This window comes from Pelodiscus sinensis, chromosome 14 (genome assembly GCF_052426305.1).
Source record: "Pelodiscus sinensis isolate ZL-2025 chromosome 14, ASM5242630v1, whole genome shotgun sequence".
In the NCBI taxonomy this organism is placed as follows: Eukaryota; Metazoa; Chordata; order Testudines; family Trionychidae; genus Pelodiscus; species Pelodiscus sinensis.
This window is the reverse complement of record NC_143065.1, coordinates 3562501-3586752: the sequence shown is the minus strand read 5'-3', so window position 1 is coordinate 3586752 and position 24252 is coordinate 3562501. Positions and strand designations below refer to the sequence as shown.

The following is a 24252-nucleotide window of genomic DNA, read 5'->3' as shown; positions in this document are numbered from 1 at the left end:
GATAGAAATGAAAAATGATTTTATTTAGTACAAGCAGTAGGATTTAAGTAGTAACGAGAGACAAGGCTGAGCAAAGGAAGCTACAAATCAAAAGAAACTACCACTTGGCTAATTCTACACTGAAACCTCAGTTCAAATGCACCCTAAAACCTCTTCTCCAGCTACCACTCCAAACCAGGGCTGTCTCTCCACCCAGGTCTTTGGCTACTTCCTTCAGGTGCAGCCCAGCCAAAAGACCAAGGCCCCTGCTTTCCTGTCCTTTTTGTTAAGGAATAGAGGCCATTCCCTACCAACCACTGCTCAGTGGAAGGACAAAAGAGATTAACAGTTGGGTAACATGCTCCATGTGTCTCATTCACACATTTGAAACCCAAAGTATCCCCCACTCCATCTGTCTAATTTGACATGCACCAATGATACCTACATCAAAGACAGATAAACAACCAGTGGATCATGGCACGCAGATCGATGGGTTACACAAAATAATTCGCTCACACCACCTTTGAGTTATGTATATTCGTGTCTGTAAATTCATTTCATAAAGCATGGGGAGGGGGGTCCGTCCAGGGCTGGCCTTAGCATGAGGTAAACTGAGGAGGTCGCCTCAGGTGCCAGACTGTGGGGAGGAGGATGCCAGTAGGACCCAGAGTGTAGAAAATTGTCTGCTGCTGGTGCATGTGTATTCTCTCTGCTCTAGATGCACAGAGGAAGGAGGGCATGAGACATAATAGGCAGGCAGGACAAAAAGTGAGGGGGAATAACAAACGGGGGGGGGGGAGAGGAAGAGGAGAAGCCTCTTGTGTACCTCTCTAGCAACCCCAGGAGCTAGGACTGATTAACACCAGCTTCTCAGTGAGCTTCCTGTTTCCTGCTGCTTCCCTGAACCCACTTGAGGAGAACAGGCAGCCAACTGAAGCAGTAGGAGCTAGTTAGGCCCTTAAGACGCTGATCTCTTCCCTCACTCAGGCCCTGCTACCAGCCTGCTTTATTTGTCCCCTTCAGTTGAGTGTTGAGCCACTATAGCTGGCCCAGAACAGCAGTCACGAGTAAAAGAAGAAAATGCCCCTCTGGGGCAGCATTCAGAAAAAGAAAGCAAAGGAAGGTTTTCTGTCTAAGCAGGAAGGAGCTCTCCTGAGATAGACACAAACGTTCACAGTGAGCTTTCTGGCACCAGTGAGGATGAGAGTGGTGAGGAGATGCCTGATCTTCTAGTTAGTCGGGGTGCAAGTGACCTGGCAGCTGCAGCAGCATCCATATCTCCGTCTCCATCCATGCACATTCCTGGAGAAGGATGTGGTGGAGGTGCAAGAAACAGCTGCTGCTGAGTTTAGTTCCTTAAGTCCAGACGATCCAGGACTGTGGAACCACTTGAGCAGTAGCCTGAGGGACTTCCTTGTACTGCATGGGCCAGAGCAAGTGAAAAACTTCATGTTCCCCAAAAACAATGAAAATAGAAGTTTCCATCCAACATATTACTGACATGAAATCCCCAATGGTGACCAAGTGGAGAGGCCATGGCTTATGTACTCAAACCCCAGAATGCTGCATACTGTGTTTGTTGCAAACTCTTCCAGTGTAATGTTCCGGCCACATTGGGTTCTACAGGAACAAAGGACTGTAGAAATCTGGCATGCCATGAGAAGACAGCAAATCACCAGAGAGCATTCTATAGGTGGAAAGAGCTTGAGATGAGACTAAGGTTCAAGGCCACCATAGATATCAGCATCAAGAGGAGATTGCCAGAGTCTCTTTACTGGCAAAATGTTCCAAAAAGGCTCAATGCTTGCTACCCAAAACCTAGCACTGCGTGGCACTTCAGATCAGCTGTATGTGCCAAACAATGGAAACTTCCTTAACTGTGGAGCTGGTGGCTGAGTTGGATGCTGTACTCCAGGAGCATCTAAAAAGAATCACCACCCAAGAAATGTACACACACCACTACCTTGGAAAAATAATTCAAAATGAGATCATACAGTTCCTGGCAACAAAAGTCAAACAGAAGATTGTGGCAGATCTGAAGTCAGCAAGATATTACTCTTATTCTGGACTGCACACCTGACATCAGCCATACGGAACAAATGACTTTAATGGTGCGTTTTGTAACAACAACTGAACTAAATGAAAATGTCCCTGCAATGGTGACTGTCAGGGCGTTTTCTAGAATGTATTGACATTGATACTACAGGAGCTGGTATGACAAATGTGTTTGTTAAAAAGCTGGAAGATACGGGAATTGCAATAGCTGACATGAGAGGTCAGGGCTACGATGATGGTGACAACATGAGGAAAGAACAGAGCAGTACAGACATGGATCCAAGAGTTAAACCCTCGAGCTTTTTTATCCTATCAGTTCTCACTCATTGAACTTGATGGTTAGTGATATACCCTCAGCTTCTAGTGAGGCTGCTGAATTTTGTACTGTAATTCAAAGCATCTATGTATTTTTCTCTGCAAAAACTCATCGATGGCAACTTTTGAAGCAACATCTGGGAACATCCTCTCTGACACTGAAACCACTGAGTGCCACACGATGGGAAAGTCGAGTGGAGGTGATAGGCTTATCAAACACCAAATTGGGAAGATAGATGATGCCATAGTTGCCATTATGGAGGATAATGATATGACCAGAACTGTTCGTGGGAGAACAGTGGCAGAGGGAAATGGCATCACCAGAAACACATACAACTTCAAATTTCTGTGTGGCCTAGTGTTGTGGCATGACATCCTGTTTGAAATGTTGTAAGCATGAGACTCAAGGTGTTGACCTTGATATATCTGGAGCAACGGAACAAGTGGACAAAGCAAAGGCGTACCTACAGTATTACCGGTCAGATGAGGGATTTCAAAACGTTCTGAAGAGTGCACAGAGGTTGCACAGAGGAACTTCACACTGAAACTCTTTTCCCACCCATTCAAGAATACGAGAGTCACCGAAGAAGACGACGTTTTGATTACGAGGCACGGGATAATCCCATAAGAGACCCCAAACAACAATTCAAAGTTGAATTCTTTAACCAGGTGTTAAATTGTGCAGTCGTCAGTTGAAGAACATTTCATGCAGCTCAAGGAACACAGAGGTATATTTGGGATGTTGTATGATATTCCAGATCTCAATATACCTAAAGAAGACCTACAACAGCAATGAAGGGCACTAGAGACAGTGTTGACACATGATGACTTGCACGATATTGATGCGAGTGATTTTTAGGTGATGAACTGAAAGCCCGTTCAAGATGCATTTCGGCAGGATCAACTCCAAAGGCTGTTCTGAAATGTGTGCACAAATAAGATGACCACCCTCTTTCCAAATGCTTTTGTTGCTCTGCGCATTCTTCTAACATTTCCTGTAACAGTTGCCGGTGGAGAACGCAGCTTCTCCAAGCTGAAGTTAATAAAAACACATCTACGCTCCCAATGACACAGGAGAGACTGGTCGGCCTTGCAACCATCTCAATAGAGCATGAGCTGGCCCAGACTGTGGACCTTTAGAAGCAGTTCAAATCTCTGCAACCAAGAAGGCAGGGAAAGCACCACTTTGATTATTCACGCAGATAAAAATGCCAGTGTTTACTATGCAGACGAGAAAAGTTACATTTGCTATTCAGGCGTTTGAAAGTTAAGTGTTTCTTAACATTTTTGAAGGTGTTTTAAGTTAGTTCTCCTTTATTGGGGTAGGTAGCAGAGCAGTATCATGAGAAGAGTAGAACAGGAAGAAGGCAGAACTGAGACCTTTCAAGTTTTGCCTGGGCGTGGGGACGTCATTTGAGCTCCCCGTCTCAGGTGCCAAAATGTTGTGGGCCAGCCCTGGGTTTGGGTTTACACGGGGCTCAACGCACGGCCCACAGGTGGGATCCTTTGAACATGACCTCCACTGGGAACATGCTCTAGAATGGCGAGGCGTCTCCCAGGTCGGGGGAGCATTGAAAGACGCAAGCGAACGAGCTGGCTGCAACAGATGGGCATAGGGTGTCAGCATTTCTAGCCCCCAGGGAGGAAGTATCAGGAGCACCAGGGCATTGTGGAAAGTGCTTTGCATTCATGCCTGTGACTGTGAAAAGAGAATTGAATATATTTACATATATAGTGGCATGTATATGCAACCACACTTAAGTTGTGGCCCTCAGTATATGCTGTGAGGCTCTTTGTGACCCCCTAGGCTTCCAAAGTTGTGTAGCCTTGATCTATATTATTATTGATGATAATGTCTTTACACCTTCCTCTTACACATAGGAATACCCATCACTGTCCAGTACAGAGCACTTGGCTAGATGGACTATTGGCCAAGTGTGACAATTCCCGAATGACTGAAAATCGCCTGGGTCACTCTCTTGAGTGGCTCACAACTGGGGTGCCAGCCTTAGGGCAGACTCCTCAAGAAGCAGGGCAGAGACCCTCAAATGGGTTGCATGTTCTGTGATTAGATTTCACCCACCCACAAGCCAGTGTGAACTCTGAATGCACTACGCCAATACACTTACCAGGGAGTCAGACCATTCTCTTGGGCATTGCGGTCTGTCTTGCCAAACGGGACTCAGTGAGAGATGGCTGCTTTACACCAAACAGCTCAACAGTATTTAAGTTTCTCCTAGTCCCAAAGGATCAGTCATTTACCCCAGGTCTGTTGTAATCAGATCTCCCACTAAAGGCCATGCTTGCAGTCAGTCCTAGAGTAAACTGACTAAGGATATTAACTAAGGAAATAAATGAGTCCGTTATTGCAAGGCTAAAGATGGCAAGCGTATTGATACAAACGAGTTACAAGCTCGGGTTCCAAAAGATGGCAGAGTTGTACTAATCTGTCAGCTCTGAATGCCTGGCAGGGCTAACCCAGCTTGACCCTGTGGATCTCTGGGGCTGTTTCGTAGCTCTGGCCCTGGGAGAGTCAAAACTGAAAAAGACGGGAAATGTTCTTGTCAGATATTTTTGTTTCCTTCTTCCAGAATTGACGCTGAAGGGATGAGCCCTTTTGCATGTGGCCTCTTCATGGGGGCAAGAGCAAATAACAAAGTCTTAGTACTGGGACGTCCCACGATCGCTCGGTTAGTTTTGCTTGGCTTTCTTGATGGGGAGAAGACAATCCCTCACAGGCCCATCAATGTGGGGGAGGGGTGTACAAAGGGGACAACTACTTCCGGGATTGGCGATTCAAAGGGATCGGGGCTCCTGGCCACAGCCACTGCTACTGTGGCAACAGCAGTGGCCGGAGCCCTAGGCCCTGTTAAACTGCTGCCAGAGCCCCACACGGCATGCTCTGGGCAATGCTGAGGGATGTCTGAGGGAGGCTAACCCTAGTCGTCTTCCCTTTTCACTCAAGGCCCTGTCCCTTACAGCTATGCAGAGCTGGGCCCACCCCCATCTTGCCCAGGGGACCAGGGTGTCTGTCTCATGACTTGGTCCCCAGTTTCAGAGCAAACATTTACAATTATAAAGCAAAAAGTTATCCCCATATAGCTGCGCATAAAGAAACTAAGTGAGATGAATGCAGGCAGCCATTTACAAGCATTTCAGAATCTCTTGGTAATAAGTCTAATACCGGTCTTAACCAAACAACACACGGGTGGAACAAACAGCTTTCCAGCAGTGAATTTGTCAGTGCTTCGCTGTGGTCTAACGCTTTGGCAAGAGCTGATCCCTGGTCTGCCAGTGTAACACCTGGGTTTTGTTTTGGTTTGTTTTAACCAGCAACCCCACATCTTGAGCTTACAAATGTGGCACTATTTCTGCCCCAGTCAATTCCAGAAAAGTCAGATCTTCTCCCCAGAGGCTCCAGATACAGCTGAAAATGGCATAGAGGTGGGGAAGAGCTGTAGCTTTGGCTCCAGATTGGACCCAGTTATATTTAATTAATTTGTTTAAATATACCGCTACTCAGTGAGTGCCCATTCCAGCCTGTGGGCACATTTGGATCCATTAAAATTCACATTCCATGGTGCACACTGTAGTTGTCATCAAGAGGTAAAAATCAAATCTTTCCAAAGCAGGTATCATTATCCCCGAACCCCCTCTCTTGCTCCCTTTCCCTGGGAAAAGAAATCCTCCGCTCAGTTACGAAGGGTTAGATACTTGGCTAAGACCAAAGTGCATAGGCAATAAGTTAGGATGGGGAGTGCTGAAATATGTCTTCCTGTTCTTCATCTCTGTGCTTGCACACATCAGCTCTGTGTGCAACACCCTCTTGTTAGAGGGGCCTAAGGACTCCTCTGAATAATGGTGTGGGCCAAGGGCTGTCTAACTCCTGGGGACAGACCACAGTGTGACGGGGTGCAGTCAGACAGCCCCTCGGGGTGCCTTTGAGTGCTGACATGGCCACTGCCACTCGCTCCTCACTTCCTGGCCCCGCGCTGAGATCCCTGCCCCACGGAGAAGCAGTACAGACACTGAACCACTTCAGGTCCAAAGAGAGTGCAGTTTCGGGCCCAGCTTCCTGAGAGAGCTCTCCCCAGATGGGAACAAACCCCAAAGAATTAAGTAAGCCACGTTTAACAATGGAAGTGGGAATGTGCACAGTGGTTGCTGCCCCCCCCCCCCCCCCCGGTAATTCCTTACACTGGGTTTGATAGAAATGAAAAATGATTTTATTTAGTACAAGCAGTAGGATTTAAGTAGTAACGAGAGACAAGGCTGAGCAAAGGAAGCTACAAATCAAAAGAAACTACCACTTGGCTAATTCTACACTGAAACCTCAGTTCAAATGCACCCTAAAACCTCTTCTCCAGCTACCACTCCAAACCAGGGCTGTCTCTCCACCCAGGTCTTTGGCTACTTCCTTCAGGTGCAGCCCAGCCAAAAGACCAAGGCCCCTGCTTTCCTGTCCTTTTTGTTAAGGAATAGAGGCCATTCCCTACCAACCACTGCTCAGTGGAAGGACAAAAGAGATTAACAGTTGGGTAACATGCTCCATGTGTCTCATTCACACATTTGAAACCCAAAGTATCCCCCACTCCATCTGTCTAATTTGACATGCACCAATGATACCTACATCAAAGACAGATAAACAACCAGTGGATCATGGCACGCAGATCGATGGGTTACACAAAATAATTCGCTCACACCACCTTTGAGTTATGTATATTCGTGTCTGTAAATTCATTTCATAAAGCATGGGGAGGGGGGTCCGTCCAGGGCTGGCCTTAGCATGAGGTAAACTGAGGAGGTCGCCTCAGGTGCCAGACTGTGGGGAGGAGGATGCCAGTAGGACCCAGAGTGTAGAAAATTGTCTGCTGCTGGTGCATGTGTATTCTCTCTGCTCTAGATGCACAGAGGAAGGAGGGCATGAGACATAATAGGCAGGCAGGACAAAAAGTGAGGGGGAATAACAAACGGGGGGGGGGGAGAGGAAGAGGAGAAGCCTCTTGTGTACCTCTCTAGCAACCCCAGGAGCTAGGACTGATTAACACCAGCTTCTCAGTGAGCTTCCTGTTTCCTGCTGCTTCCCTGAACCCACTTGAGGAGAACAGGCAGCCAACTGAAGCAGTAGGAGCTAGTTAGGCCCTTAAGACGCTGATCTCTTCCCTCACTCAGGCCCTGCTACCAGCCTGCTTTATTTGTCCCCTTCAGTTGAGTGTTGAGCCACTATAGCTGGCCCAGAACAGCAGTCACGAGTAAAAGAAGAAAATGCCCCTCTGGGGCAGCATTCAGAAAAAGAAAGCAAAGGAAGGTTTTCTGTCTAAGCAGGAAGGAGCTCTCCTGAGATAGACACAAACGTTCACAGTGAGCTTTCTGGCACCAGTGAGGATGAGAGTGGTGAGGAGATGCCTGATCTTCTAGTTAGTCGGGGTGCAAGTGACCTGGCAGCTGCAGCAGCATCCATATCTCCGTCTCCATCCATGCACATTCCTGGAGAAGGATGTGGTGGAGGTGCAAGAAACAGCTGCTGCTGAGTTTAGTTCCTTAAGTCCAGACGATCCAGGACTGTGGAACCACTTGAGCAGTAGCCTGAGGGACTTCCTTGTACTGCATGGGCCAGAGCAAGTGAAAAACTTCATGTTCCCCAAAAACAATGAAAATAGAAGTTTCCATCCAACATATTACTGACATGAAATCCCCAATGGTGACCAAGTGGAGAGGCCATGGCTTATGTACTCAAACCCCAGAATGCTGCATACTGTGTTTGTTGCAAACTCTTCCAGTGTAATGTTCCGGCCACATTGGGTTCTACAGGAACAAAGGACTGTAGAAATCTGGCATGCCATGAGAAGACAGCAAATCACCAGAGAGCATTCTATAGGTGGAAAGAGCTTGAGATGAGACTAAGGTTCAAGGCCACCATAGATATCAGCATCAAGAGGAGATTGCCAGAGTCTCTTTACTGGCAAAATGTTCCAAAAAGGCTCAATGCTTGCTACCCAAAACCTAGCACTGCGTGGCACTTCAGATCAGCTGTATGTGCCAAACAATGGAAACTTCCTTAACTGTGGAGCTGGTGGCTGAGTTGGATGCTGTACTCCAGGAGCATCTAAAAAGAATCACCACCCAAGAAATGTACACACACCACTACCTTGGAAAAATAATTCAAAATGAGATCATACAGTTCCTGGCAACAAAAGTCAAACAGAAGATTGTGGCAGATCTGAAGTCAGCAAGATATTACTCTTATTCTGGACTGCACACCTGACATCAGCCATACGGAACAAATGACTTTAATGGTGCGTTTTGTAACAACAACTGAACTAAATGAAAATGTCCCTGCAATGGTGACTGTCAGGGCGTTTTCTAGAATGTATTGACATTGATACTACAGGAGCTGGTATGACAAATGTGTTTGTTAAAAAGCTGGAAGATACGGGAATTGCAATAGCTGACATGAGAGGTCAGGGCTACGATGATGGTGACAACATGAGGAAAGAACAGAGCAGTACAGACATGGATCCAAGAGTTAAACCCTCGAGCTTTTTTTATCCTATCAGTTCTCACTCATTGAACTTGATGGTTAGTGATATACCCTCAGCTTCTAGTGAGGCTGCTGAATTTTGTACTGTAATTCAAAGCATCTATGTATTTTTCTCTGCAAAAACTCATCGATGGCAACTTTTGAAGCAACATCTGGGAACATCCTCTCTGACACTGAAACCACTGAGTGCCACACGATGGGAAAGTCGAGTGGAGGTGATAGGCTTATCAAACACCAAATTGGGAAGATAGATGATGCCATAGTTGCCATTATGGAGGATAATGATATGACCAGAACTGTTCGTGGGAGAACAGTGGCAGAGGGAAATGGCATCACCAGAAACACATACAACTTCAAATTTCTGTGTGGCCTAGTGTTGTGGCATGACATCCTGTTTGAAATGTTGTAAGCATGAGACTCAAGGTGTTGACCTTGATATATCTGGAGCAACGGAACAAGTGGACAAAGCAAAGGCGTACTTCAGTCTTATGAGGGATGTAAAAAACGTTCTGAAGAGTGCACAGAAGTTGCACAGAGGAACTTCACACTGAAGCTATTTTCCCACCTATTCAAGAATACGAGAGTCACCGAAGAAGACGACATTTTGATTACGAGGCACGGGATAATCCCATAAGAGACCCTGAACAACAATTCAAAGTTGAATTTTTTAGCCAGGTGCTAGATTGTGCAATCGTCAGTTGAAGAACATTTCATGCAGCTCAAGGAACACAGAGGTATATTTGGGATGTTGTATGATATTCCAGATCTCCTCACTATACCTGAAGACCTACACCAGCAATGCAGGGCATTAGAGACAATGTAGACGCATGACTTGCGCGATATTGATGCCAAGTGATTTTAGATGATGAACTGAAAGCCCTTTCAAGATGCATTTCGGCAGGATCAACTCCAAAGGCTGTTCTGAAATATATGTGCACAAATAAGATGACCACCCTCTTTCCAAATGCTTTTGTTGCTCTGCGCATTCTTCTAACATTTCCTGTAACAGTTGCCGGTGGAGAACGCAGCTTCTCCAAGCTGAAGTGAATAAAAACACATCTACGCTCCCAATGACACAGGAGAGACTGGTCGGCCTTGCAACCATCTCAATAGAGCATGAGCTGGCCCAGACTGTGGACCTTTAGAAGCAGTTCAAATCTCTGCAACCAAGAAGGCACAGAAAACACCACTTTGATTATTCACGCAGATCAAAATGCCAGTGTTTACTATGCAGACAAGAAGAGTTACATTTGCTGTTCAGGCGTTTGAAAGTTAAGTGTTTCTTAACATTTTTGAAGAAGGCGTTTTAAGTTGTTACTGCTCTGCTACCTACCCCAATAAAGGAGAACTATCATGAGAGGAGTAGAACACGAAGAAGGCAGAATTGAGACCTTCCAAAGTTTAGGCCCAAGCAAGGGGCTATGCGTGCCCCATTTGAGCTCCCCGTCTCAGGTGCCAAAATGATATGGGCCGGCTCTGGGTCTCTCACATGGGATCCACGTTTATGCAGATCCCCTGGTTCCAACGTCCTGCACAGGAGGCGGCTGCAGTTGCTCTTCCGATATGTGGGATGGGAACATATTTGTGATGTTTCGTTCACTGGCCCTAGGCTCAGGAGAGAAGGGGGTAGATATTACCTCCAAGAGGGGCGGGTGGAGTGCCTTATGCACTGGCACTGGAGGAATTTCACAGGCTTGTCAAAGCCAGAAAAGGAAGAAATGTGGGAGGCGTTACAAAGAAAAATTGCAAGTTATGAGGTCATGTGCCTCTGATCAGCATTCAGTAGATGTCAGCAGAAATGTAGGGCAAAATGCAGATGGGTTTGCAGCTGTCTGGGCATATAGATGCCATCAGCACATGGGGTTAGCATTTGCCCTTCACCTCTCTGAAAAGTTTGAATTTTTCCATAGGCCATGATCCCCTGCTACCGAATTTGCCATTGTGTGGGAGTGAGATGGTTCCAGTTTGCATGAATACCCTTTGTTCATGACTGGTGTGCTATACAGTAACGTGTATGAAGCTCACTTGTCCATCTCATTTGGGAGGTTCTTGGGCTTTTTTACGTTTATTTCTAAGTAGAGGAACATCTTAGCCGAAGTTTTGATGTTTATCCCCTTTCTTTTTAACCTGTAGGAAGTTTGATTCACGTAATCTTAGCACAAACTACAGTGGAAAATTTGTTTAGAAAAATGGTGCATGCCAAGATTGAGGGGGGATGTGGTAGCAGTTTTCAAGTACCTAGAAGGGTGTTACAAGGAGGAGGGAGAAAAATTGTTCTTGACCTGTGATAAGACGAGAAGCAATGGACTTAAATTGCATCAAGGAAGATTTAGGCTGAACATTAGGAAAAACTTCTTGCCAGGGTGATTAAACACTAAAATTGCTGAGGGAAGTTATGGAATCTCGGTAACTAGAGATATTTAAGAGCAGATAAGAAAGACATCTGTCAGGGGTGATATACATGGTGCTTGGTCCTGCAATGAGGGCAGGGAATTGGACTCGAGGACCTTTCAAGGTCCCTTCCAGTTCTACTGTTCTATGATTCTATGCACTGCTTTGACTCTGAGCTATTATAAAGGATCAGCTCCTTACCTTGCTTACAAGGAATGTGGCTGATGCCAATGGAGCCAAGCTTTGTTAGGTTCTGAATGTTATCTGAATTGTTAAGAAGCGGCAAAGGGTCTGAGCACATCAAAAACATGGGGTGTTTGCTGCTGACATCACTGGAGGAAGGAGAGGCCCCCACAATTGGGGCTGATCCTTGATTTATGCCTCCCCCCATCCAACTGCATGGAATGCAAAAGCAAGCCTTATCTAACTTTGATTGGTTTTGACTGCATAGTTTGAAAACAGTGCACATAAGTTAATCTTTACAAATAGGACCAGTGTTGTTACTGTCTGTAGCCATTTTAGTGGGGGAGAGTTAATGGGTGTAGTGTTCTCCTATGATGTAAAATTAGTCTTGGTTGTAATGTCTCTCTAAGGAGCTGCTCTAATTAATGCAAAATACTCTAGTTACTACTTAATAAATACCAAGGCTCTTCTAAATGGCACAAAATTAAGATCTTTTATTTAGCAGATCCTATAGATGAGGGCATGTGTTAACCTTTCAAACACTTGAGCTTTCTCCAGCAATGGTTATAGATGTGGTGTGAGAGAAACAGAACATCTGGGCTGGGGTGTCAATATTTTTCAGAACAGACCAGAATCTTGTTCATGCTGTCTGGTTAGTAAAGCTACCAACAAAGGTAACATTTCAGAAAATAAACGAATGTAAGAGAACTGTTGCAAAACAAACAAAATCCCTAGAACAGATTTAGACTGTGTGTGTGTGTGTGTGTGTGTGTGGTCTGAACCTTTCTCCTCTAAAAACTGCAAATGCAGCTTTTCGGTGCTGTTAACTAAGTTTTTATGTACCAACTAAGGAAATCAAAATTTGAAGTGAAATATTGTTTAATATTACCACCTTTATTTTGACCCTCTTAATGGCATTTATGAAGATATGACTTAACTAAGTTCTAACTAGAAATTTTCTAACTATGTTGCTGTATCTCATAGTGATTGCAGACTAATTCAGTCTTCTCTTCCTCTGTATAAGAAATGAGAAAATACAGTTCAGAAAGTATACATTTCATTTCCTATTTCTGAGTTTACCATTCCCTTGCCACATACACTACAAACACAGATAACCCAATTTAAATCCAGAAATTAAGACCCAGACCATCCAACTTCCAGTTATGCAAGCTGAATTTGCACTCTATCTTTGAAACAAAATGCACCTGCAGTCAGTTGAAAAATACAGCTTAGAATGTAATAAACTGTTGCAGGTATCTAGCAATTTTGGACTGGTGATTCATGCATCGGAGCCGGCTTTTCTCAATGCAAATATTTTCTTTGCAGACTTCTGTATAGCCAGGACAGTTCTATGTATCATAGTGTGGGTGAACCTAAAACCTAGTGGAGTTGGTGTAAATCAGGAGTAGCGCAAAGCGATTGATAAATGGCCCGCTTGTAAATTCAGAATAAGGGAGATCACAGTCCGACCCTGGAGTGTGTGTGTGTTTGCTCGCTCGTGTATTCGGGGATTTTTTCATGTTTCCAGATCTGAAAGTTCTAACTTGATGAATTAAAAGGCAGCGGGGTAATCAAAAGGCAAGGAACGTTTACAGACACGTTTGCGTACGTGTCAATCGATACCACACACACACACACAACTATCCTCAATGCAACTGCTGCATTTCTCAGGATGCGCTTAATCAGCTTTCCAGCAGAAGTTGACTTCCCCCTCCCCCCCCCCCCCCATCTCTCCCTCTTTTAAATACGACTCGTATTTCCAAACCTGTCTGATAGCTCGGCTTGATCAGCCCTGCTTGTAACCCCTGAGCCTGTTTCCCAAACGCGGGGAGCGGCGCATCACTGTAGTGCAAACAGACCCACAGAAATGAGAGCGAGAGGGGAAGGTAACACGAATTTAAATTCCAAAGGGGTTTCAACGCTGGTTTCCTAGTTCCCGAGTCAGCTATGTGTTTGTGAAAATTCAGCCTTTTTGTCTCTTAGAAAAAAAGGGCTAAATCTACATCGGTGGCCCAGTCTAGGTTTGCTATTCTTTGCATTTTCTATTCAAGTGAATGAGAGTGAATGAAGTGGCCTGGGACCCTTTATTTGATCTACTCAATTGCATAAAGTGACAGAATTCTAATATATTTGTTTAATGCTCTTCAATGGGGCTTTCACTTGCTAGCTTGCAAATGAAGCTTCGATCTACAAAGTTTTGTCCTTTTTCTTCCTCCTCTTCCCCCCCCCTTTTTTTTGGCAAAGGGACATATTTCATAATTTGGGCCGTGGTGTGAAGCGATCTCGAGAGGAGTTTTAGACTCGAAAAGTGGGGAATAAAGAAACAGATGTGAAGTTATTGTAAATGCCGATCGTAGGCTCTGAGGCTATTGTAAACCCACTGCAGGCGGTCCAAAGCCTCTCTTTTTCATGCTGTAATTGAAACATATTAATTAGATAATTTGTTGTTAGTTTAAAAGAAACAAATACAGCCCCTCTACGGCTTCACAGCCTGCATTCCTTTTTGATGGAGGTGGATTTAAAAAAAAAACCCTCCCAAAACCTGACAATTAAGATTTAAAGATAATCCTGCACTGAAACTGACGATAAATTCTCCTTCACTTTCCTAAGGAGCACTTTAAAAACAGAGTTTTGCTTGTGAAATTCCCTTATAGGGCTCTCTGTGAACCCTTCCTTCCCCCCCCCCCCCCCACACACAGACACACACACACACAACCTGGCAAGATTGCAGTGAGTCTTCCCCGCAAAACACGATCAGAGGCCACACTTAAAAACTGTGTAAAGAAAACAAGTGTCAGAAGGATCCTGGCTTCTTTCGGTCCGCTTGGGTTGGAGCCTGATCTTACAGCGGACAAAAAATAAGAAACATACGGACTAGAATGTATCCAGAACTTACGCATTGAAAGGAAGCAAAAATCCAAGGGCCAAGCACTTGGGATGTACTCTTCTAAGACAAGAGGAGTGCTTCTTGTCTGCAATTCCCTGCTCTTTACATCAAAATACACTTCGTTTAAAATGTATCCGTAGCAAAAAATAATTGCAAATCACCCTTGAGTAAAGTCTCCAAACAAGATTCCAGCTCGGCAACCTGTGGTGGGTGCTTCATTTCCTTCCTTCCCCCCCCCCCCCCTTGCTGTTTTATTTCAGATCTGAGTTTATTGACTTTGGACTTGAGCCATTAGAGATTTAACAAGACAAAGCAGTAAATTCAAGGGACACTCTGCATTGCTTATTTGTGGCATACCTTTGAAATGCACATCTAAGCCTTTACCAAGCAAAGAACGAAAAGAATGACTTGTGAGTTTGCTATGAAAACGTAGCTTGTCAATACTCGTTATGGTCTCTTTCTGGTAGCATAGTGTGAAAGGTGGTGCTGGTTATTGGCAAAGAAAACTCTGCATGTGGTGAAATGTTATGATCCTGTTGGCAGATATAAAAATGGCATTGAATAATATGATTAAAGCTGTGAGAAATACACATTTTAAAGGCTTTTTCCCGGGTTCTTTTCTAATGCGGATTAGAAATTTAGATGGTAAACAGAGAGATTGTAAAGGTGTAAACTTTGCTGATCATGATCCCGCCGGGGTACTGTATAGTTTCAAATTATTCTGCAAATGTAATTAGATCTAGTTGGATCTTCTCACTGGAGTTAAGTTTTTTTTAACTGTTGGAATTGTTTCTTTTTTTGGTATATTTTTGTAAAGAACTCGTAGGCAAATGTAGGTCATCGCTTGTTTCGGAAAAGTTTGTCGAGTTTTGTGTCCATTGATCTGGTGATAAGTTGTGAATGCTTTCTTTAGCTGATCGTGTTGATATAATCGTGGGTTGGACTTGATGAATGAGTTCAGTTGTCCCCCATCTGACAAGCTTTAGCAGCTTCATGCATTTTAATCAGCCCAATGATTCATGTATTTTCCACCTTTTTTTCCTGTGTGTGGGATCCGCTCTTAAAGTCGCAACTGGATTAATTATACTCTACATTAACCTTAAACTTTTTTTCCGAGTACCTTTCTATATGTATTTAAGGGAGATGGGGCTTTCTTTCAAATGTCTGTATCTACAGACACAAACCCATAGAAATGTACCTCTTTAAAATCACTTACATTGCATCCTTTAGGTTCATTAGAACACAATGTCGATTTTCTTTTTAATAAGTATTTAAGTATCTTATTGTCATGTAACTACATTATTGGAATGTTATTACATCTGAAAGGCTAACACACTAGTTTTACTAGATTATCTCCATTAATTTGAATTCCAAATTCTCAATAATTATGCAGAATCTTTGCAAAATCCTAAAAAGAAATTCAAAAGAAATGCATTGGAAACTTTGAAATCCAGATTTCAAAGTTGTTTCTTACTACATTTTATACAAAGAAAAATTCTGTTAATTTACAGATTAAAATAATAACACTGTATGTTTGTTCGTAATCTAGGTTGGTTTGTTTTTTTTTTAAAAAGACGTTAATATACATAAAGAACAGTAGTTGACAGCTAAAATACGTTGATTTTACTCAAAACTAAATAGAATGCATTGTTTTATATGGAGGTTTGGAAATATTTTGATCTGCCTCATGCATTACAAAATTCTAGTGTTTCTAGTGTTAAAAAGTTCAGTGTGTTAAAAAAATGTTTTGAAATCTGAATTGCAATCCAGTATTGCTAAGGTTCGTTTATTATTATAGTTATTCAAGGAAAAAGTCTATTCGTGTTCCGTGTGTGTGTGTGTGTGTGTGTGTATACATACACACCCACACACAGTTTTTAACTAGGCATATAATTCACACATACAGACATATGTATAAATAGCATGTTACATATGTTTTTATATATATACTAGTGTAGTTTATGAACTATAGCTTGATTTTTCCATTTGGTAATCATGTGAGAATGACCTTATATAGAAAGCTTTTGTATTTTATTAAACGATTATATTTATAGTTACAGTTCTCTTCATCCTGTGAAAAATTTATGTAGATCAATTAAAATTGAAATATTGGATTTCCCATCTAAACTAATATTCTTATTTTCCGGGTACAAACTCTTCAAAAAGACGAATAAGAAAGTAAAAGTGAATTTACATATTTTAATGAGAAAATAGTATTTGGACGACTAGGTTCATAATTTAACGTAGACGCTTCCCTTTTTTTAATTTTTGTCTTAACACGCATGCTGGGAACAAGAACATCAATATTTAAAATATCATGCTCATTCTGTACAAGGAAAATGTTAAAAAGGAATCTCTTTACAGCTGCGATGAACACTACCACGTTTTGTTTTTGTCTTAACTTAAGCAGTTCACAACAGTTCGGTTTCCAGCAAACTACCTAAAACTAGGAAGGGATATAAGCAAACAAAAGTGCATGTTACACGTTTATAATCATTCCTATTCACAGACATTTACAGTGTCTTCTCTCCCCTCCCCCCCCAGCCCCCTCTCAGTTTGTCTGAAAAGTTCCAACAGAAAACAATACCTTTTCCCCCTGTTGTGGTGCTGCCTTGCTCTTACCCACTGACCTGAGCAGCTTGACATAAGCTACCTTAGGTTGTCTGCTTGGCAGAGGATTTGTTTTCTCTCTATTGCTTTACTTTTAATTTTCTTAAACCAAAAATAAATAACTTTCAAAAACTCACACACAAATAACTCCCCCTCCTCTTCCACCTGCAAATGAAACAGCCACATGACAACAGGTACTGGAAAAGAGGACCTATTTTCTCTCTCTCAGGACAGACTGAAGTTCAGTATTTACATTAGAACAGGCGTTTTTGTAAACAATATACGTGTTCAGTGTGGACTGGTGGCTTGCCATTTGCATGGTTTTCTGCCCTTTTGTACTTAACACACATTCTTGTACATAAATCGGTAGTCGAAGTGTAACTTCCCCCATGCAAACAATGCTGAAGCCAGTGGAACTTTTCAGCCCAGGATGGTAACTGGCAGGCTCTCAAGCTTTGGGGACCTGTTTCACGCTTTCCTTGTATAACGTTGTATAAATAGGAATTCATCTGGCTAAGTGGTTCCTGTAACCCTGCAAGCTTTTAACTCTCCTGGCTTTTTTGAAATGGAAAAGACACTTGTTTCCAAAATCCAGCTAAGCTGGAAACAATCCCGAAAACAAGCGGTCCCCCCTCCCCCTTTCCACTGGCTCTGGTTTTAAAGGCAGGTCCTGGGTGCAAATGGTGCTCTCCCCAGACAAAGGCAGGGACCCGGGCTTGTCTAACGCTCCCGCGGTAGTTTCGGGGGAAGGTGCCTTAAGGACTGGAGGAGACCTAGCCATGCAGATGGCACTTTCTACCTCGAACAGCCACTTTCCGAGTGTGTCAACCAAGTTACGGGACAGCCACCCACCGCCCCGGGACGGACCCCCTCGGTCTGGGAGGCGAAGCCCAGACGCTCAGCAGGGTAGCAAACCTCGCGGCTTCCCGCCGGCAGCTTTCTCTCCTCTCTCCGGAGGGAGGAGAAAACTCCGAGGAAAGTTGGGAGCGAGCTGCGGCGCGGGCGGCCCGGGTCAGTGCACGGCTACCGAGTGCAGGGCCGAGGCGGGGCTGGTCAGCGTCTCGCTGGGCGTCGCGGGGCTGCTTTGGCTGGTGACTGTGTGGGACGAGGTGGGGCTGAGCGAGGGGGGCGAGTTCGTGAGCAGGGTGGGGATGGGCGCGGGCAGGGCCGCCAGGGCGGGCACGGCCGCCGGGGTGGGCTTGATGGGCACCGGGATGGCCGGGAGAGTCTGCCCGCCGTGGCACAGCGGCTTGAGGGGCACGCCGTAGGCGCTGTAGTCGCCGCCGGCCATGGAGAGGGGGGCGGCCGTGTCGAGCATGCCGGAGCCGTACACGTGGGGCCAGCCGGGCCCCAGGGAGCTGCCCAGCTGGTTGGGCAGCGGGTAGGCGGCGGGCACGGGCTGCACGGCGGAGAAGGCCAGCCCGCCCGGCATCTTGTACTCGCGGGCGATGATGTTCTCGATGGCGAAGGGGTGCTTGAAGCCGGAGGGCTGGGAGACGCCCAGGCTGTAGGCGGCCATCTGGGGCAGGTGGGGGCCGCCGGCCGCCAGCGCGCTGAGCCGCAGCTTGGCCTGCTGCTGCAGGTACTGCGCCGCCTCGGCCGGCTTGCTGGGCGCCAGCGGGTCGGACTTGAGCACCTTGAAGCGCTTGCGGCGCCGCAGGAAGCTGCCGTTCTCGAACATGTCCCCGCAGCTGGGGTGCAGCGCCCAGAAGCTGCCCTTGCCCGGCTGGTCGGGCCGGCGCGGGATCTTGATGAAGCAGTCGTTGAAGGAGAGGTTGTGGCGCAGCGAGTTCTGCCAGCGCTGCGTGTTCTCCCGGTAGTAGGGGAACCGGTCCATGATGAACTTGTAGATCTCGCTCAGGGGCAGCATCTTCTCGGGCGAGCTCTGGATGGCCATGGCCGTCAGCGAGATGTAGGAGTAGGGCGGCTTCTGGTCGCTGTACGTGTTCCGGCCCGGGCGCGGCATCGTGGCTGGGGAGCCGCCGAGATCTGCGGAGGGGCGAGCGGGGTAAGGCGGGGGGCAGGCGGGCTAGGCTTTAAAGCGGGCCGGGGTGTGTGTGTGTGCGTGCGTCTCCGGGGCGGGGGGGACTGAGACAGAGCGGAGCTGATCCCCCCCCCCCCCCCGGGGTAAAATCGCCCAAACCCCTCCGGCCCCCGGGGGAAGCGAGCCCCCCACGCCTCCGCTCCGCCGCTGAGTTACTTCGGCTGTCTCTCTGCCCCCCTCCCCTGCAGTTAGAGAAGGGGCTGCCCCCCCCCCCGACCAGGGGCTGGGAGCGGACCCTCCCCACCAGCAATGCCCACCTTAAAGTTGCTGGAAGTTGATAGTCCGCATCCGGGATGCAGCTGGGAGTCAGGTCTCCTCGCCCGAGCCCTCCCGCTTCCTTTCCGGCCGCTCCGCTTAGTTTTAGTCCGGAGGAGGCTGGGCTGTGGGACCCTCTCGCTCCCCTCCCTTCTCCTGGGAAGGCGGAATCCCGGCTCGGCTTCGCTCACCCCCAGCGGCTGCTGGACCGGGGCAGGGGCTCGCTCGCTTCTCCGCCGCCGAGAGCAGCTAAGGACTTGCCTCCATGTCCTTCCTCTAACCATCTGATAGTTTTATGTGGTGACATGAGCAGAAAAGACCCCTGCAGAGGCGCTTCATTAATGTGCCACTTCTTTGCTATCATATGACAATCGCCTTGGGAGGAGGGAGCGGGGGAGGAGGGGGGCTGAAAGAAAGGCATAATCTGGTTTCATTTACACCTATTTACATGGGCACCTTGGGCCAATAGGAATCATTTCCATGTGAAGACCCGGCGCGGGGTGAAAAGGCTCAGCGAGCGGAATGGGAGTGTGGTGGCACCCAGTAGCCGTGTGCGTGCGAAGGTATGCACTACCCTCTCGGTGGGCTCTGCCAGGGAGCTTAGTCTGCAATTCACACTTACAAATGGAGCTGCTGAGCAGTGGGATGTTTGACATGGAAATTGCTTGGCTGGGGTATTCTGTTTGTTCTGCATTGTGATCTGATTTGTATTGTTGGCTCACTCAAGGCACGGCTCTTTCCTTGAACGAGAGACTTTCTCTTTGCCAAATCAAACGGAGCCCAAGCCCGCTTTCCAAAGGCTAGGCCGATGAAAAGGCCAGGCTGGGCCCCTGCTTCACAACCATGTCGAAGTTTTCATGACTGTCAGCTACTTCCCCTGAAATTTAGAAACGACTGTTTGTTTGGTTACCACCAACGCTTTGGGTCCTGACAAAGTTGTGCTAGGCTGGAGAAGAAAACCCCGGGGGTTATTTTAGATACTGGAGAGTCTGATTTATGTAAATTGCCTCTGTGGGTTTCAGACCTGTGGCGATTTCACTGGATCCCAGGCGATACAAGCAACAGCTGTGACTGTGTTTAAAAAAAAAAAAAGTGTTTAATCCTATTCCTGTTCTAACCAGGCAGACCTCAGATTGGACGTTTACACTGCTGCGCAAGCATGGGGTTATTTATTCCATCTGCCTTGTTAACCTCTTAAATATTGTTTAATCTCCAAGCTAGCACAACTCGAGGAGTTTTGTACTGGGAAAGCGCATTTAGAGGATAGCAATAATACGCTGGAGTCTGTGTGCATGTGCTTATACACCCAGCTTTGTGTGTCTGGATATGTACACACACACACTGTGGTGTCCAAATCGGAGTAACTCAGGTACAGTCGATTGCACCGTCCTTTCTAGTAAGGGCCCGATCCCGGAAACTTTATTCAGGGGCGCAGCTCCATGGCGGCCCACGGGAGCGCTCAGGAGGCTTGGGCCTGATCCTGCAGCATGAAGGGCTGTCGAGGCGCTTGTCCTGTGAGGGAAATCGGAGCTAATGTGGCTCACTGTGATGATATAAGATGCGCAGAGGCGGGGCGGGCCAGGGGCTGTACGCCAAAGGTGCGGTGGGGTGTGGGCGCCCGGCGCCGGATGTCGGAGCGAGTCAGTAACTCACCGAAATGTCATTTAGCCACGAGAAATGTAGGCGCTTACACAAAGTCATTAATCCAGAGGGGGCGGCCGAGCCCGAGCGCGCCCGCTTGAGATGCGAGCGCACGTTTTCCAATATTCGCAGGAGCACTTGAGGGAAGGAAAAATGTCAGCGTCTTAATTCAGCAAAAATACGCCAGGGAGGAGGGGGCAGCTGGCGCCGTCCGTCGGTCTGTCCGCACTCCTAGTCCCTGGATCCGCGTTTCCTGCTCCCGCCGGCCGCAGCGCATTTTGCGCTAAGTTTGCGCTGCCTGTTCGGGTCGGGCTGGGAGCCGACGAGTGCAGACGGAGTTGTGCTCTAGGGATCTAGTGAGTGCGGGTAGGGGCACTGGCGGGGGGAGGACAGGGGCCTCCAAAACTTTTTTTATGAGTGGGATAAGAGGGCATGATAAATGGGCGCTAGAGTTTGAGAGCGGCTGCCCTGTGAAATGAACCCAAACTCCTCCTCTAGCTCCTTGGGACAACGAGGGAGAACTTCGCTCCCCCCCCCCCCCAACACTTTCCAAATCTTTAAAATTCTTCTTCCAAAGCCCTGTTCCGTTTGATCTCGGAGAGCCACTCTGTGGAAATCATTGCTCCGAGGTAACGTGGAGTTAATTAAAACACTCCCATCCAAAAGGGGACATACTTTTGCCCAATCCCTCTTTTTCCATAAGATCCGGGGAAATCGGCTTCAATTGTCACATGTTGCTCCAAGTACAAATGCTGTATGTTTTTGAGTGGCCAGATTTTTTCCAAGGGGTAAAAGCATCTCCCAGGAGAAGGACGTGAGCGGAGTAGGCGAGTGATTCCCCCTTAATTAGTACACAAGTTTTGTGCCATCTTCAGCCTCACACACACGCCAGATTGGGGAGATACACCCGCGCTCCCCCTAAAATGAAGGATTTCAGTGTAATTTACAGGGGGTGCGTTCCCCCTTTTCACCCCAGCTTCAGGAAGGGTGGGAGGAGGGGCAGAGAGGCTGCCGGCGAAGTGAACCCAATGCCCATTGTGCGGGAACCTAAAACAAACAAACGCTTTTCTGAAGCCTAATTCAAATAAGGAGTGGAGGGGAAGTGTTGGGAAAACTGTATAAAATACACATAAGTCAATTCTATCCATGTGCAAAGCCAATGGAGATCTATTTCGTGCAATCGCCATTCAGTGTCCCCATGAAGCCCACCCCGGACCACCTTTCTGCATGGCAGGTTCGCAATAGCCTCCTTTCCCACAAGCAGGACCACACACGTTTCCCGATTTGGTAATAATTTATGCTAATTTTCCTCCATAAATCCACAATTCGCTGCAGTGGCAAGCGGGGCTGGAGAGAGAGGAAAAGGAGACCGAAAAGTGACAAATACAATATTGATTTTGAAGCCTTCTGTTTGCAGGCAGGTGTGTTGCTTGCCGAGAAGGGGCGGGGGGAGGGAAGATTTTTTCCTAGGCTGGGGGGGGGGGGGAAATCCGCAGAGCGCGCGCGAGTAGCTCACACCCCCTTGCTACTATTTACAGAGCGGGGGGGGGGGGGAGGAGGGAGAAGTCCCGGCTTGTTGAGGTTTCCTAGGTTGCTCAACACAATGCCAGGCTCTAAGCCAGCTCCCCCCGTTTGGAAAGTCAAAGCCGGGCGGCGGGCTGTGCGCGCATTTTCGCTAAGCACTGTTGGGTTGTGAAGCTGGGGGTCTCTTTGCTTGAGCGGGGCTGCGAGGGGAGGGATGAGGAAGCCGGTGGATCTCGGGTTAGCCGCTGTGGCGGTCTGTGCTCATTCCACATTGTGAGTTGACCAAAGCGCTTTCGGTGCCTCGGGGGCTGGGGCCCGGTTCCACGAGACACTCCTCGCCGCTTCCCACTTCGCTTTCTTCCCAAAGAGTTTGGTGTCCTGCTTATTGAGCACTAACCAGCCTCCCCTCTGCCTGTCAGCCGCCGACTGACAGTTATTCTTGTGACTGTCCTACAGTCTGTATTTGCAATGACAAACCAACTGTTCGGGCGTTTGCAGTGGAAACTGCGCCAAGGCGCACGTTTGCGCGCTTCCTTTCCACGTGTTCCAGTGCGCGGGCAAAGCGTCGTGTACTGGCTTCGAGGGAACCCTCTTAGACCCACCAGAGGCGGCTTTTCTCAGTGCTTGAGTGTCTGAGCAAAGCCACTCACAGATCCAGGGCCCGTTCCTCAACCTACCAGGAGTAGGGCTTGGTCCTGTGAGTAAGAGCCCCGGTTCCCACCTGCCCTCCCCAAGAATGCCAATGAGCAATACAAATGATGGGGCCCAATCCTCCGCGCTCAGCTCCCCACCTCCACCCTGGACTGCGGTGACAGCAGGATGTGATTCTGCCCACAAAGGGGCCATTATCCGCTTCCTGGGCCTTCTGCTTGGAAGCTGGAGTTGCGGGCAATGTCCATTGAGCAGGTTTCTGCTCAGCATCCGGCCGTTTTGTTGGTTTGTTTTGGAGGCTTTTTTGTGTGTGGCCTTTTGATGGTAATTGCAAGCACAGCGCGGGGGAGGGGGAAGGGAAAATGTACCAAGACCTAAGTGTCAACTTTGTCAAAGGAAAGGCCTGTCCAGGCTACATCAGACCCCCCCCCCCCCAATCTAAGGAATCTTTCGTGCTGCACTTTGTTCGCCTCCTCTGCTTCCTTGGGGGGGTGGGGGGGGAAGAGTTTAGCAAGCATGGGGGGTGTCGAAAACTGATGTGATTTAAAGAGCATACCTCTTCTGATCTTTATGGCCCTGGGAGTGGGGACGACAGCATTCAAACACCTTTGCCAGCCAGGCTTGTCTGGAATCACGTAACTCAAATACAGACCTGGGCATTTCTCTTGGAGTGGATGAATTCTGCTTGCGCTACTTCAGTGGCACAGCAAGAACAAAAAAGCAATAGGGTCTCCTTCCCTTCCACACCTCACCCCCCCCCCCCCAGCCACACACAACTAGGGCCCCGATCCTGCTCCAGTTGACCCACACTCCTGGAAAGCAGGACTCCCCTCCCACACCTGCTGTGTTAAAATGAACATTCCAAGCTACAAAACTGGGAGCTCGGGATACGTTGGATGGCCCAGGGGGGTTTGTATGAAGCAGCCCGCTTAACGTGCCGGGCTGGTTATCCTAGTGTTTTAAGGGGCCCGGTTCCGAACCCAGGGACTCGGAGAAAGCCATGAAGCGCCCTTCCTCGCCAAGGCGTCGGGCCGCTAGGCTGTAAGAGTCTTGTCACTTAGCCGGCTCTGCAGTCTGCCTGCTGGGAGGGGAGAGAGGGGGCCGCTTTGCTTTACAATCCTGGGGCTTCCCGCTTCCTTGCTTCTTCCCGATTGTTTTGCTAAATACCTGTTTGTT

General features: G+C 47.4%; 1 protein-coding gene and 1 long non-coding RNA gene across 2 annotated transcripts in view; one reads left to right on the top strand and one right to left on the bottom strand.

Annotated features, from left to right (window-relative positions):
* Positions 1-24252, top strand: part of LOC149523568 (uncharacterized) — a 174044-nt gene that overhangs the window by 106835 nt on the left and 42957 nt on the right. The gene's annotated exons all lie outside the window — the stretch shown is intronic.
* On the bottom strand, positions 16474-20059 carry FOXB1 (forkhead box B1). The gene is made up of 2 exons (XM_006128163.5): positions 19263-20059; positions 16474-18950 (listed from the first exon to the last, which is right to left on the bottom strand). Exon 2 carries the CDS (start codon positions 18925-18927, stop codon positions 17974-17976), a length of 954 nt encoding a protein of 317 aa, XP_006128225.3. The 5' UTR covers positions 18928-18950; positions 19263-20059; the 3' UTR covers positions 16474-17973.